Raw genomic sequence first — 16,177 nt, forward strand, 5'->3', positions numbered from 1 at the left:
AGGCCACAGGTGGAAGAAGATCCAAAGCGGCCAGACACACCAGCAAAGCCAGGGACAGACCAACAGGGACACAACCAAGGCCTGGAAGAACCTGGACTCAGAACAGAAAAGCCACTACAGGCACCAAGGAGGCAGCCAACCACCACAGAAAAAGACAGTTAGGGCACCCAGGCCCCCAGAACCCCAACCCTTAAAAATGTAGAGCATAAGGGAGCCAGCCCAGAAAACCCCCCCGAAGGGGACAAGGCAAGGACAAACAAAATCAAGGCAGGCAAGGAGACACACCACAGAGACCCCAAGCCCAAAGGAGGACCAGAACAGACCGAGTACCTCATAGGGCAAAGAAGGCCTGCAAGGGCTCCCACAGGGCCAAAATCCACCAACGCCCAATGCCCCAGAGCAGTGGCAGCAGATCCTAAAGAGATCATTCTAAAGTAGACAACAGAAGTAACACCCAACAAAGCCAAAAGCCCCCAACCAGGAAACAAAGATCGACAGGGCCAAACAACGGGACTAACCCCACCACAACTGGGGAGACCCACAGCAGATGAGTCCATACAAAGGAGGAAAGGGCCTGCCACCTGGGCCCAGGCATCACCACCCTCCCCCATGGCCAGAGGGAAGCTGGCCCGATGAGCACCAGAGCCCCAGCTACTGAAGACCAACCAGGAGGGCCAGGCAGCCAGAAACCAACACCCCACCTGTACCAGAAAAAAACAGGGGGGAACCAGACACCAGAACCCAGCTAAGCACATCACCAGGAAAAAAGGCCAACAACAGGACCCCAACGGAGGAAAGAAATTCCCAAGGGATGGACACCACAAGACCCAGACTGAACCAGCACAGGACCCAGAAATCAGAGAGGACCAAGGGAGGAGCATAGCAAGCCCCCAAACCCACGAGACCAGGGGAACCCAAAGACCAAACAGGCTCCCCCAGGAAGACCCTGCCACAAGCAATACACACCAAGGAGGACACCCCCAATCGCAAACCTGGGGGTCGACCAGAGGCGGCTAAAACAGCTCCGGAGAAAGACAACCCACCAGCCACCAGAGATAAGCCACACACGAACAACACAAACAGCAACCAGCCACAGCACACCCCAGACCCAACAGCTGGTACAAGGGCCCCTGGCCACTGGGCCAACCAGCCCAAAGCAGGAAGGAGAAATCCTGCAATCAGACCACAGAATGGCCAAGACAAAGCCCCAAGATGGCCATAGAGCAACCGGAGATGCAGATTGGCACCGGTCCCAAGGTCCCAGTCAAAAAACAGGCAAGAAAACAAATGCAATGCCATGACCACAAGGACAGGGAAGACAAGTTGGACGGCCGGCAGCCCAACCCAGCTGATGGACCCAGAGGCACCCGAGAAGCCAGCCGACAGAACCACAGACCCGCCAGCAGAGACAGGAGGAGGAACCCCCTGCCCACCACCAGAAAGCAGAACACAAAGATAGGAAGGCAGAATAAACCCAGAAGAACAAGCAACAGCACGCAACACTCAGGCCAGCGACCCGAGACTGTACAGCAGGCAACCTCCATCCCAGCAGCCAGGCCACCGCCAACTGCCCCAGATAATGAAGGGTTTGAGGCAGAAGGCCCCCGCCCTGCCCAAAAGGCTGCATGGAGAAGCCCTGTGACAAAAAGGGCAGGTACAGCCGCCCCAGAATGGGAGAATGAATCCACCAACACAATTCCCCACAGGCCCGGAAAGAGAGGCACAGGGCCAAACAACCACACACCAGAAACACCTCATACCTGAGAGCAGAAAGAAAACCACCAATACCAGCCACAACCAACGCCACAGAGGCAATACACCACAAAAAGCTGCTGGGAAGCCAGGGCGGAAGACAAGCAAGGGGCGCGGTGATTCCAACACCATGGCTAGCCCATGCCGGGTAATGTAGGTGTGGAGGAAGAGCCAAGGGTAAGAGCAGAAAGGCTGGTCCTGAGCCCAGCAAATGCCCGGTACAGTACGCCAGGAAGTACAGTACGCTAGGCTCCAAGGGGGCCCAAAGCGCCAATCTTCTCGCAAGATGCCAGGAAGAGGAAGGCAACCCTGAACAGCCCACGGGCAGACACCAAAAAGGCAACCCCACATGGCTCCCAAAGGCCAGGACCAGATGCCTTCCCAGGAGGCCAGCCTGCTTACATCAGGAAACACCCCAGCCAGGAGACACACGCAGCCACAACAAGAAAGTGAGGCACAGAAAACAGAGGCTGAAGCCAAAGGACCGAAAGGGCCACCCAAGGAGACTGAGGCCAGACAACCAAACGAGGAGACAGAGGCAGGAAGAGGCAAATCACACAACCCATACCCATACTGACACAACCACAGCAGGGCGACCACTTGCCTGGGAAGAACACAATGCCTCCCGAACCCAACAATACACAGGACAACAATCAGCACCCCATAGGCTAACACCCCTGCCCTGCTGGAATGCCAGCCAGGGCAGGAAAACTGGCCCCCAGACACAACAAGACGCTGAAGAACCCATGGCAAAGGTCCACCAAACCAAAACCAAGGCACCCCCAGCAGAAACGGTGATCAACGACTCAGAGCCGCTGGTGGAGGGACACAAAACCCAGGAAGAGGTGGGACCAGACACACCCTTGGTACAAGACCCTCTGCTGAGCCACAGCTCCATGCGCCGGTGACAGACCGGGAAGGAGGGCAGGAACACCAACGTACCACACCCACAATGCCAAGACCAAGCACCATACGAAAAACGGGTAAAAACTTCACCGCTACTGTTGGGATTCGAACCCGCGGCTGAGGGGGACATGTGACACAGCAGGCTGAAGACAACATCACTGAGTAAAAGCACCAGCACGTCTTCCAACCGGCCCAGCCACTAGGAAGATGTGCCCCTGCAAACCAAAACCACCAGCCGCAAAGGGACGGCTGACAAATTTGTGCCTTTCGGCATGCCCAGCAGGCCAGGAGTCATGCAAGACAAACCCCGTCCAGTACAGCCAAGCAGCCAGATGGGTACTTCATCAAGACCGCCACACCCGACCAGCAGGAGCAGCACCCATCACCTTGTCCCATTCCTGTTGGCAGAAAGATAACAGAACAGGCAGAATTCTGGGTCAGTACTGGTTAAGTCCTCCCTGTGGGAGGGGGAGGGGTATGGGTCCAGCATTCCTCTGTTCTTTTTTTCTGTCAAGGAGATGGTTATCTCCAGATGTCATGAATGGGACGAGGACATGAGGGACGTGGGGGTATTTTAAGTATAGAAGAAAGGAATACAAATGCTACAGCTCTATTCTGATTGGTGTCTTATCTCTGGATTGCACAGACTACTCCATGCTTACAAATGACAGTGACCACGAATGCATTATAGCCCTCTATGCTTCTACTAAGACTTACATGTATCCTGGTAACACGTTTTGTTTTTCTAACTTATTGCTCTAAGTTAAATTAATCTCCGTTCAACAAGTCAGCATATTGATATCATGCCCACCTACAATGTTGGTTGGCCATGGATTTCAGAATCAGAATGTAAACTAATTTTTTGTTACCTGTGGCCACTCTATACTTTTCACCCATACACTAAAAATGGGTCCCTGGCAAAAGATGGCGAATCCAGTAAAGTTCTGTAACTCTCCACTACTGATTACAAGAAAACTGATTTCTCCACTGATAATTGCTAACATTTGTTAACTGGTATCATTTACATAAACATCAAATACCTCACTTATCTTTCTGCGAGATTTTTATATCTGAATATAGCTAATTTGCCAATGGCATATGTGAAGTCTGAACGTGTAAATGGTCCGTATTTGTTATTTTACTTCTTTTTCTCATGTGTATGACAACCCTAATTACAATCATGTGGCAATAAGATACCTGAGCCTCCTCTGTCCTTGTTTATAAGGTTATGGGTATTGCTTTGACAAGTCACTCTGAAAACAGTTTGTTCCCAGTGTGTATTCCTGTCTAGTTATATACTAGTAAACCTTCTAATCACATTTTTTCTTTGATCAATTTTCCTGCAGCTGCACAGTGCACGGTTTAAATAAATTCTAAGGACCAAATGTACAAAGCATTTTTATACCTATGAACACTCCGAGTTTGTGAACACTAAAAATGCTCTTATAACCTGCCAATGCCATTTTACGAAACAGTGAAATTTTACTTTTTGTAAAATAATATTGCGACCCCATACCAGTTTCGTATTTGAAAGGGGCGTGTGGTTGACTTCCCATTAAATACTGAATAGGTAATGTTGTGAGATCCCAATTCAGTTGCAAAGCTTTTAATAATGACCGGCTCTGGAGGTGCGGTCATCCTTCCCAACTGCTCTTTAGTTAGCAGCAATGCAAAAGTCTAATAAACAGATTGTCAAGTTCTAACTGACCATGGCCTAGTTGGCTAAATTATTAAAGGGGCCATACTACTTAGGGTCAGATGTACGATGGAATTTTGAATTTGCAAAGGGGTTTAGACCCGTTTGCGCATGCAAAAAAACAGTGGGCCATGTCATAACCCTATTTTGCCAGTCGCTAATTAAATAGCTACTCACAAAATAGGGTTAGCGACTAGCTATTGGGAAGGGGCGTTATGAGGGCGTCCCTTCCTAATAGCGAGTCTGGACCCTATGTAAGAATGTTTTGCGACCACAATGGCAGTCGCAAAATACTCGCAGTTTATCACCCTCTTCAAGGGGGTGGTAAAGCACTCGCAAACAGGAAGGGGTTCCCAGGGGACCCCTTCCTCTTTGTGAATACAAGTATTTTTTAAGGGCAGAAAGTGGTCCCAGTAATCACTACTTGGCTTTAAAATATAAAATGGAAAAGTTTAATTTTAAATGCATCCCGTTTTCCTTTAAGGGAAACGGGCTGCATTTGAAAAAAAAATGCTTGATTTAAAAGCAGTCCAAGACATGGTGGTCTGCTGACCCCAGCAGGCCACCATCCCTGGGAGTGCCAGCCAGTCTCATTAATATTCATGAGGCATGCAATTTGTGACCCCATTGGGAATCGCAAACAGAGTCTCAGACACTGTTGTACATTGAATTTTGCGACTCGCAAATTGCGATTTGCAATTTGTCGCAGTTTGCGAGTCGCAAAATTCAAAGGTCGTACATATGGCCCCACATGTTTGAACATCGTTGGTTTGAGAGGGTTCTTTTTATGTTGTAAAAGGAAAGACTGTGAAGGTGCGTTATAATTATGATAACTACAATTAAAGAAATACAATGATGATGCAAGAAGCATGTCCAAGCATAAGCCTATTTATAGTAAAATACTATTCATAGATTGACGGCCGATTGGCAAATTTACTTACACTCAATTTTGTATTACCGCATCTCCACCAATAGTCAATGGGCAATCCCCTTCCTTATGACCCCCTTATTTTTGCCATGTCCAGCTTATTGTTTAAAGTGTTGTATTTGTTTATTTATTTCTGCTATGACGGCAAAATGTTTACTTCAAGTACTTCATATAATGTATTGTGTGCTCAGACTTAAATAACAGCAGCACCTCTGGAAGAAAAAGGACTCAGGTGGTAATTCACTCAGAAGTGGAAGATTCAAAAGTGCTTATTAAACTCTTAGGTCAACATCTTACAAAGATATAATTTGGAGCTTAGAGACTTTGCCCAAATTCTATAGGCCTCAACTATAGTTCACACGTAGAGATCTTTTACTTCACACTGCGCTACAGTAAGCAAAATATTAACTAATTTTCAAACTAGCGTCGAAGTGGTGATATATATGGCATATTTTAGACACTGTGTCTGGTGGTCCTCCTTCAAGAATCCCACCTTTACTCCTTTGCAATATTTCCTAATCAATAGGTTTGTGTACTCTTTTTAGTGTTCACTGTTCACTATATTTATTCAAATCCCATTATTCTTTGTTTACATACCAAAGTTTCCTTCATTTAGAAGTTGTTAGAGGTACTTGTCAAAACCCATTTCTTTTGCCCTTCATTATTGTTTTTCCACATTTTTTAGTGTACATTAAATGTTAAAATTAATAGTATGTCTTTCCATTTGGGTGTTCTTCGTCAGAAGCATTGGACCCTGCTTGTGGTATATTTGACCTGTCACAGGAAACCCACTTGCTTCTTGCTATTTTCAGAATTAAATAGAATAGCATCATCACACACATAAACCCCAAACTATATTACCTTCAAAATGCTTTATAAAGTATACGCCTCCATCATCGACCCTCTTGCATATTGTGATGGCCATGCTATCTCTATGTAGAAAAGAAATATTGAAAATCATCCACTCTCTCCTCCCCTTTCCTCTCATCAGTACACTGCTCCTCATTATTGTCTAAATATCTGAAATTCACCCTGCTCTCTAGTCTTGATTAAACATTGTCAGTGCTAAATTACTCTTCAGGCTGTTGCAAATTCCAACGATTTGTTTCACGGTTGCCGTCATTTCTATTGCTCATTCAAACTGACAATGGATCATAAAACAAGGAGAAGACCTTCCAGAGTGACTGGGGCAGCAAATACCTTATTACTGGATCCCTCACCATGCATGTATACCACCGCCTCAACATGTTAAAAAACTGTCTATATGCTTCTCCGCATGCAACAGTCGAGGCCTTGATAGGTGTAAGAGATCAGTATGGCTCTTAAAATTGATCTACATTGGTTGATGTTGAAACAGCACCCGCCTCCTCCACTCTTGGTTCTGGTAAATGCACCAGCATCTCCACTCATGTCGAGCTGAAGAATGGAGAGTAGGAGTTTGATGCAGAAGAAGTGTTCTGTATAGGCATCTATATCAATTGAGTGACATCAGTGGATTTAATATAAGATGGAAATGTGCCTAATATGAGGAAACGATTAAATTGAGATTTTACCAGAAAATAACTTTATATGAGAGAGCTTAAGGACTAAAGGGCATAATGAGATTACAAATGATAAGAAGATTTGTGTATAAGGATAAGCTCTAAATGTGATGTGATGGTGAAGTGTGCAAGTGCAGCAGAATAAGGTCTGGAAGTAAGGGTGAGCAGAACAGGATAGAGGAGGCATCACATTGAGCAGTGACTGTATTACTGTCAGATGATATTTTAGACAAAACATAATAGGCTAAGTCATCTACAGGTTGAATGCATTGTGTAATAGTTGTCTATAGTAGAAAGAGTAAGTTTTTCAGTTTAGGTTCAAGCCAGCAGGATGCTTCAAGATGTTCATTATGTTTCATTTTAATAACATTGTCACATAAGTATTCACATCTTAGTTTTTGAATTTTAGTTGAGATCTACTGCTGCTGTTTTGATGCAGCATGGGTTAAATTGTGTCAGGTATTTTAATACCATGTTTTAAAGTATTTGTAACTTTCTAAAGTGATAAGGTGTGTGCTGGCATAAGATAGTTTTGCAAAGTCAAAAGAGAGCCTGGGTGGCATTTTCTTTGTGAATTATGGTGGAAGTGGTACAAGAGATCAGGAGAGATGTTAATCATGATTTCTAGGATATCTATATTGGAGGTGGAGGGGTAAATGATAGGTGTAAAATGTGATACTATGGTAGGTGTAGGTGCAAGGTCAAGGATATTCACCTGGTTGTGAGTGAGTGTGGAGTGTGTGTTGGGCGATGGGTGAACAGTTCAGAAGTAAGAAAACAGGATGTTTTGAAGTTTGCTTTTGAGAACAATTCTCAAAGAATTTTGAGTGGGATATTGATCAAAAAATAATGTGAGGTGGTTGTCTAAACAATGAATGAAAGATCCAATAGGCCTAGAGAGTTACTGCTGGGTTTGTTGGAGAAATGTTCATGGTCAGAATGAAGTGCAATGGTGAGGGGGTGGCACAATTATTAGAGTCAGTCAATTTCTCATTGATGCCTTTTCAGTTCTCTGGTGGTGCGGAAGTAGGGTGACCAGAATTCCCGGATTTTCCCGGACAGTCCTGGAATTCTAAGGACGGTCCCGGTGTCCCAATGCTTTTCCTAATTTCAAATACATTTCCCTGTTTTGGGGAAAAAGGGCAAGTCATCATGTAAAGCAGAATAAAAACGCATGCGTTTATCCATAGGGCTGCTCTGAAGTTTGAAAAAAGTTAGCTGTTTCTTTTGTGCAGCGTAGGAGGTCTGTTGCATGCTCACAGCAGAGGGGAGACAGTAGGGGGAGGTCAGGAAGACACCGGGTGGAGGTCCTACCGTAGCTAATGTTAGTAACCTTGGAAATATATATATGTGTATATCTGATAGATCCCTGTGTAAAAGTAGGTAGCATTTTTATAGGCATGGGCGGGTACATTTCAATGCACAGCCCACTTCTTACCCTTGTATCCCAAGATGATTGTGAAACTTGAGAGGTGTCCACAACAGCATGGCTGGTTGTGTATTGCCAGCAGGTGAAATTATCAAATGCATACATCACTTTTCTCCCTTGCACTTTTGTTCAATCACCTCCACATAGAATGGCTTAGCAGCTTTACCCATGATTACAATTAGAAAGAAAAAACGAACGTGCTGTTGGCTGAAAAGCCGGGATTGGTGATGTCACATATGCTATGAGGCCACTTGGCAGTTATATCTTAAAATGTATTTGGATTATTTATCAAAACTGTTACAAATATAACGCTTTACATTTTGCATTCAATTATTCATCGTAAATCATAGCATGTTTTGACCCAAAAAATGATATGAGACAATGACCCTCATTACAAGGTCAGGGCAAAATGTTGTTCCCTGTACAAATAGAAGTTTGCAAAGCAATGCGAATTTCAAGTTATGTGAGTGTGTACAACTCTCCTTCTTCTGGCAGGTCAAACCTTCTGAGGTTTATTGGAGGACAGAACTGGGGGGGGGGGGGGGGAGCTAAACATGCAGATTTATGTTAGTTAAATACTGATTCCAAATGATGTGCCTCATTTAAAAAACTTTGGAAAAGATGTATTTACCAACATTGTAAAAATCGAGCGGTATTTGCATGAGCTTTAGGTAACACTAAAAAGCTAATTTTTGTCTAGCACCTGTGCAAAAACGTGTTTACACAGGAATCAGAATCACAAGTTTAGCAGTAATTACCACACCTCCCGCATAATTTTCACAAGGGGGATTTCAGCGGGCCAAGCCTACTGAAACTTACCAGGGGAAATGGCACTTACATACTGATACGTGTGGATTGTGCCCCAGAAAGCATCAAAATCCATATTTTATTCATCATTCAGGGCCATATTATCACGATCAGCGTTAAAATTATTGCCGCTTTAGAGCAGGAAACTACTGCTAATGCGGCGATAATGGGCTTGATAATATGCCGCAGAGAATTCCAATAGAAGCCCATGTTCACACCAGAACATGGGCTTCTATGGGAATTCACAAGGGCATATTATCAAGCCCATTATCGCCGCTTTAGCGGCAGTTTCCTGATAATGTTATCGCCGTTCCTTGATAATATGGCCCTCAGTTCGGGAAAACTCTTGAAATCAATAATTTTTTCAAGGCCCAATAAATACCAACACCCGGGTTATCTGTTTGTATGGCCCGTTAAATAACTAATAATGGGGGCCATATTGGTAAATATCCCACCCTATCCCACACAACTTAGAATGGGGCATGCAGCACAATATCATTCAAAGTTCATATTTTTGGATGGATTTTCGAACCTTACTGCCACTGGGTTCCTGCATGAGATCACTGTGCAGTGAATGCCCATTTAAGAACACAAAGAAACAGAAGATAAACCTGGTGTGCTCACTGGGTAATTTGTTTTCACTCTGCTGGTTAATTATAGTATTTCCAAGGAAGACATTGCTGCAGTTAGTAATCACAAGGGTATTTTAAGCTAACAAATCTAAATGAGACACTGTGTTGTCTTAATAAAAGTCAGTATGTGTGGCAATGACATATGCACTTGTATTGAGTTTGAAAAAACAAAGGCAGGTTCTCAACCATGCAAACAGTGGCTTTATGTTGAAGTACATAAATTACATTATAAAACTGGCATTGTTTTAAAGTCAGTATTATAATGAAGACATCCGTGCAATTGATATGATTCTGCTAATCCTATTCTCTTAAGGAACCGAAACTCAGTAAAAGACATTTCTAAAGGCTACCACAGTGCTATTCGTTTTACTTTATAAAATGATATGTTAAAAGCCCAGCTTACATCACATGTATTGTTGTACACTTTTAGAGAACCAGCTCCATTTGACCTTGGTAAATTTCCAGTATGTTGAGTGCATTATTTTCATTCGATGACAGTACATGATCGACACCACTCCTCATCGCTTTCCCTTCACAAGACTCATTCTTAGGAAATAGTCAGAGGCCTTCTTTACGAATTGCCCGTAAGATTCTGATAAACGTGGCAACTTATCGCAAAGATCAGAATTTAGCATTCTGCATTCTGAATTGTGCATATCTTTGTCAAACCCGGGAAATATCATGTGCAAAATAATAATTAGGTAGGTCATACCTCTCAGTTTTTTAACATGAACAATTCCATGATACTGTGAGGTAGATTTTCCAACATTTTATGCAAGGCAGCGCAGCAAAGTTACTGCATTGCAAACCACAGAACAGTCTCATATAGATATGGCGCAGTTTCACTCTCCCTTGTGCCAGCGCTCTTTGGGGCAGATTTATGTTAGACTTGCGCCACTTTTACGCCGCCGTTGCGTCACTTTTGTGACGCAGCAGCGGCTTAAACCCTGCGCCACGTTGCGCCCTATTTACATCGTGACGCATCTATGGAGATGCGTCACGGTGTAAAGCCCTGCGCCACATTAAACCTGAGTCAGGTTTAATGTATGCAGGGTGGGCGTTCCAGCGGAAAAAGCCTCGGAAAAAGCCTGCTTGAAGCAGGCGTAAGGCATGACGCAGCATGTAAGGTATGGGCAGTCCCTAAACATTGCTGGAGTTGCGTCGTGCTTGCGACACGACTCCAGCAATGCGCCGCCCTTACGCCATCAGATGCGTCACGCATCTGTTTATCTTTGCGCCACGATGCGCTGCATTGTAAATGCACCCTTTCCTCGCGCATCCCTGCTGATTTGCAGGGATGCGCCAGGAAACATAAATCTGCCCCTTTGAGTCTGCCTTGCACCCATGCACCCTTCCAGTACAAAATACTATGCTTAGACTTAGTTTAAGACTTTCCCACATTGAATGTGCGTTAATCAGTAGAACACACATGCGGTGTTGGAAAACGTAGGCAAAACAAAAGCTTTTCTGCAATTTAACACCTGCCTCAAATAGGTGTTATTTTTAAGTGCAAAACCCTGTCTGCCACTTTTAGTAGACAGGGCTTTACATCTAAACCCATAAGTAGTCACATGTGAACACCCATGTATCATTCATAGGATACCCCCTTGACCAAAGCTACACAAAGCATCACTAGTACCATTTTGCATCAATTCAGTTCTACTTTCGAAGGGAAAATATTTTTTTGCGATAGAAAGTAAATCCTAAATCACAAATTTGCGTTGGGTAATCAGGCACAAGTTGTTAGTAAATCTACCCCTTGGTGTTGGATTTTTCTATGTGTGATAATTATAGCACTCGGAATGAGGGCCAACATTCTAGTTAGAGGTTCAGTGCTGCAGAGTTTTACCAGACAGCTCCATGAGACAGTCTCATTTTTCTGAGAGAAGAGTCAGTGGTGTTGTTTAGCAACGGTAATTCCAGCAACAAATGTTTACCTTATAGGTCCTTTTGTTCTTTTAGAGATGCTGCTTCTATTTTCCCTCCTAATTTTCCATTATGCTATATACAACATTAGAATTATTTGTACAATAGCTATCACTCTTTTTCTTCTCACCCCCTCTTTTTCCTATCTCTCTTCTTTCTCCCATCTTTGACTGCTCACTACTCTCTTTTTCTTTCGTTTCTTCTACTCTCTCTTTGGAGATTGATTACTAAAATGGTCCTCTCCTGCAGGCTTGACTTGTCATTGTTCAAATATTGACTCTCACCATCTCTTCTCACTTACAGAACTGATGACAAAGGTGGGAGGGTATCAGAAGACAGCTGTGTAGGTAGCCGGATGCCAGAACATGCTCATTCCAGCTCGGTGCCTGCCCCCTCCGCAGTCGATGGCTTGATTCAATCTGCTGCACATTCATCCTTCAGATCCCTGTCCCTGCACTCGGTGCTCAGCATGGATGATAGCTCCAGTCTGCCATCGCCACGGAAACAGCCTCCGCCTAAACCAAAGAGGGACCCCAATACAAGGCTCAGCGCTTCCTATGAGGCTGTTAGCGCCTGCTTGTCCGCGCCTTCCAAGGAAACAGTTAGTGAAGGTCAGACATAAGGAACACAAATGATTTTCTGAATGATTATTTTAAATGTGATTCATTGTTTCTCAATGTTTTTTTATTTTATAGAATCCTTGACCGCAGGGTATAAAAGTACCCGAATTTCGGCAGTGTTGGGAGTCATACTACTGAAAATGTAACGCTTATACAAATGTCTGTAACCTAACTATAGTCAGTCAGTCAGTCAAAACCACTTTAATCGATTAATTAAAATCATGAAAGTACATCACAGAATTCATACAATAGTCAATTTGAATGTTTATTTACTTAACAAAATGAGGCGTGAAAATAACCCTGAAAAAACACAAATGTCTAGCTGTGTGTAATTCATCGAGTGATTTACAAAGGAAGGAAAATTTTGATTGGGACAACAGGACTCTGTTTACATTTTCTACGAATTCTTCCTATGGATAGCACAGAAGCCAAGAACAATGAAAAGCTGGTACCTGCCATCAGTACTATGACTTCTGTGTGACTGAGAAAATGTCTGCTCTTTTTAATTAAAGCACAAAAGCTCTTGCTTATTGTGGGTCTTGAAGTTGGAGGCAAAATAGAAAACTCCATAAAATCCAATTCTCTGGAGTTTTGGAATTTATCAAGTGGGATAACTTGACCAATTTTGAGTTTTGGAGGAAAGGCATGCACATCTTGGTGCTAACTGCATCAAGATCTGCATGCCATTGTAAATACCAAACACTGTACACCTTTTTAATCCTGGCATATTTAACCTGCTGAAATTTAACGAAGGGTGAGCAGTTTAGTGCACCTACTGGTAACTACTGGAGTGAGGTAAATAACATAGAACTTTCAACCCTTTGACTCACTCGGAATCAGGGCCAAAATATATTACAATTATCGTAAGCATAAAAGTGCCACATTTCAGCACACAGTTAGTGGATCTGCATATTTGAAAGTCCATCTAACACCAAGTTACAGTGGTGGAGTTTTTCCATAATGGAGAGAGAAAAATTAAGTTTCTGACAACTATCCATCTGAGAAGAGCGTTGAGGTTGATTTCTAGCTTTTGAGCAGTAAGGACTTTGCAACTGTGATAGATTTACCAGCCATCTTTAACAGTGTTGGTTTGAAAATGTGGAGAGTTTGCTAAAGATGATCATTGAAGGATCTATTTTGACCTTGGGATTTAAAGCCAGATGTTAAAACACATTCAGTAACACTTTCCCCAAGTAACCAGAAAATGGATGAGATCAGCAAGAAAGGACTGATGTGTCCATCACAGTGAATTATCTCCCAGAGTCAATTTTTGCAGTCTTTAAGGAGTTCAGTTATTGTGCACCATAATCCTTCACTGGGTGTATATTGTTTGCGAGCCTGGAATGATTGTTAAATAGTTTCCATGTAAGTTAACCAAGTTGTATTTGGGATTGGAATTCTGAATTCAGTTTCCCAGTCAGTCCTCTGTTTTTAGCTGGATAGACTGTGTGGGGTAGATGGTACTCGATAGCAATCCAGTAATTTCAACAAACTTGTCATTGCTGCTTGACACTTTCTCAGTTAGTGAGATTAGAGGTTTCTGTAAAATGGTGTAGTTCCATGCTTCACTCATGGAGAAATAAGTCTTCCAAAAAACATTCAATTGGATGGAAGAACCAATATGTATTGCTTAGCCAATGATAAGTCTACGTTTTTAAATCCACGCTTTCCAAATTATTATCTTACATACAAAGACATTTTTAGTGTTTCCCAAATCTAACATAACAAGAGTTGTCTGGAGTTTACCTTAAAATGTATACATAACAAAATGTGTTGTGTGTGACCTTAATAGTAACCAGAGAGTGAGGATGAACCTTGACATTTTCAGCTGTTAGTACCGATTGTAAATAGTAACTGGAAAAAGCAATTTTCACAGAGACAAGGTAGAGTAGGAGTGAATCACTGGCTTACTACCAAAATCTATCTTCATAGAAAAAAAATATCCTGTGTTAATTCTTGAGGCCAGGAAACACATGTTCTCCTTTGGGGGTTGGAACTTTTAGTTGCTCTAATTGGTTTGTAGTTTGCACCGCAGAATAAATCTGTAAAGGTTTGCTAAAGCGACCAGTATGAAAGCAGCAAGATACACTTAAGTGCCTAAATAAAGATCTGGTAATAAAATGTCATTTTTTTGTGTATTAATATTAGCCTAATGATTTTGAACCGATTTACTTTAATTAAACTTTCAATATTTCCTATTATTGCTCTTCATAGAATGACTGCCCTTCTCTAGAGGTTTCTCTAACCAATCCTTGCAAAACACATTTTAACTGTGTTCCTTCTCTCTCGAAACACTAGTTTCTTAAATAGTTACAAAGCCACTTCCTTATTTGTCAATAATCAGGTACATTTTGAAGAGACCCCTAAGACATGGGGCTTCACCTGCATCATACCTTTGCCTTATCTTTGCACAGTATTGCATGCATGTTTCTTAGATTTGATGGCCGCTTTTGAACAAGTAGATATAAACTTTGGCAAAAACTCGCTGAGGGACGATACCAGAAAAGCAATCCACCTCTTTGAAACTTTGATGCAGGTTAAAATTGGTGACTAAAAAATGGTTTCACACAAGGTGGAAACCACCATCGGTCTAAAACAGGGGTGTGTGTTTGCTCCAGCCCTACTTAACATCTTTTTAGCGGATATTCCTATTGAGCTGCACAAAACTAATCTGCATTGTGGTGATGTCCTCTTGCTGACTATAACTAAAGTCAGTCTGCAAAGACTACTATATAAACTAATCAAATAAACTTTTGAAATCAATCTCAAGAAAACCAAAGACCTAACATTCAGTAAAAGGCATAAGAAATCAGGGCCCTTGTATATAAACAACCTTACATTTTTCCAAGAGTCAGAATATAAATTACCTTGATATAATCAACACCCAAGGTACCTTTTTGGCTCACAAAGCCCAAAAGAAATCAAAAGCAGGAGATCTGACCTCAACCTTTCTCTCATTGCAAAAAGATTTTGGGGGTCAAACCATGTTGCCTTTCCTGAAGGTGATATCATATGGGTGTGAACAACTGTGTTCCCGTGAAACAAAGTTATTGGAATCACTTAATTTAAACATGTGCAGGCAGCCCTTCCAACTTCCTGGTAATACATCCCCATCTCAAATCAGAATAGAGTTTGGTCTGTTCAAGCAAAATATCGCAAGACAAGGTGCCCCTGCAAAATTTTGTTATAAGTTAAAATCTGCAAGGATGGGTTCTCTAGTCCACCTGCTTTGGACTGAATCATCAACCTTAACACAGAAATCTATACATAGAGATTCCTTATTAGGTTTGCCTGAGAAATTTAGAAATTGGTAACCTCTGGGATTCGTCTATATCTTTTGCTGTGTATAAGGAGCACATTAGTAACATGCGGAGGCTGACATTCATTTAAGACAAGATATTTTGCCAAAGCGGGCACATGTATGTATTGTTATAAATTCATATTGTATTACAGTGCGATATCCATGCTTGGAGATTTGTTACTCCATGTTTATAAAAATAAATTTTATGTCTCATTGTTTGGGAGGCTTTCTCACAGTAGATCTTTGTTCAAAATGATCTGCTACAAGCTGTTACAGGTAACAATAAAACTTGTAGATGGTGTTAACATGTGCAAGAATCTACCTTGCATGTTATCTTCACATGTCCCACCCACCTCCCAAAAGGTTAGTAAACCTGTATTTTAATCATGTGGAGCAGTCATGAGCCCTGTAATGCTAACAATATCAGACTCAATACACAAATTGTTATGTTCTGAACTGTGTCTGAGAAAAAACTACGCCCCCTAGATCATTAGTAATTTCATAGGAAGGGGAAGTTGCACCAAGGGTAGAGTCAATTTTCTCTGAGTTAATCCAAAATTTCTCTTTTTTGTAGCTGATAGTAAAAAGCGGAAATCAGCCAACGCGTTTCGTTCCTCTGAGGGAACTTCATCAGAACTC

General features: G+C 42.5%; 1 protein-coding gene across 2 annotated transcripts in view; it reads left to right on the forward strand.

Annotated features, from left to right (window-relative positions):
• MYO16 (myosin XVI) overlaps positions 1-16,177 on the forward strand; it is a 2,357,781-nt gene that overhangs the window by 1,955,890 nt on the left and 385,714 nt on the right. For both annotated transcript variants that reach the window (XM_085622905.1, XM_085622906.1), the window contains exon 31: positions 11,921-12,228. In XM_085622905.1, the coding sequence (XP_085479031.1) occupies positions 11,921-12,228 (308 nt within the window). The remainder of the gene's footprint in view (positions 1-11,920; positions 12,229-16,177) is intronic.

This window comes from Triturus cristatus, chromosome 8, assembly GCF_964204655.1.
Source record: "Triturus cristatus chromosome 8, aTriCri1.1, whole genome shotgun sequence".
Taxonomy (NCBI): Eukaryota; Metazoa; Chordata; class Amphibia; order Caudata; family Salamandridae; genus Triturus; species Triturus cristatus.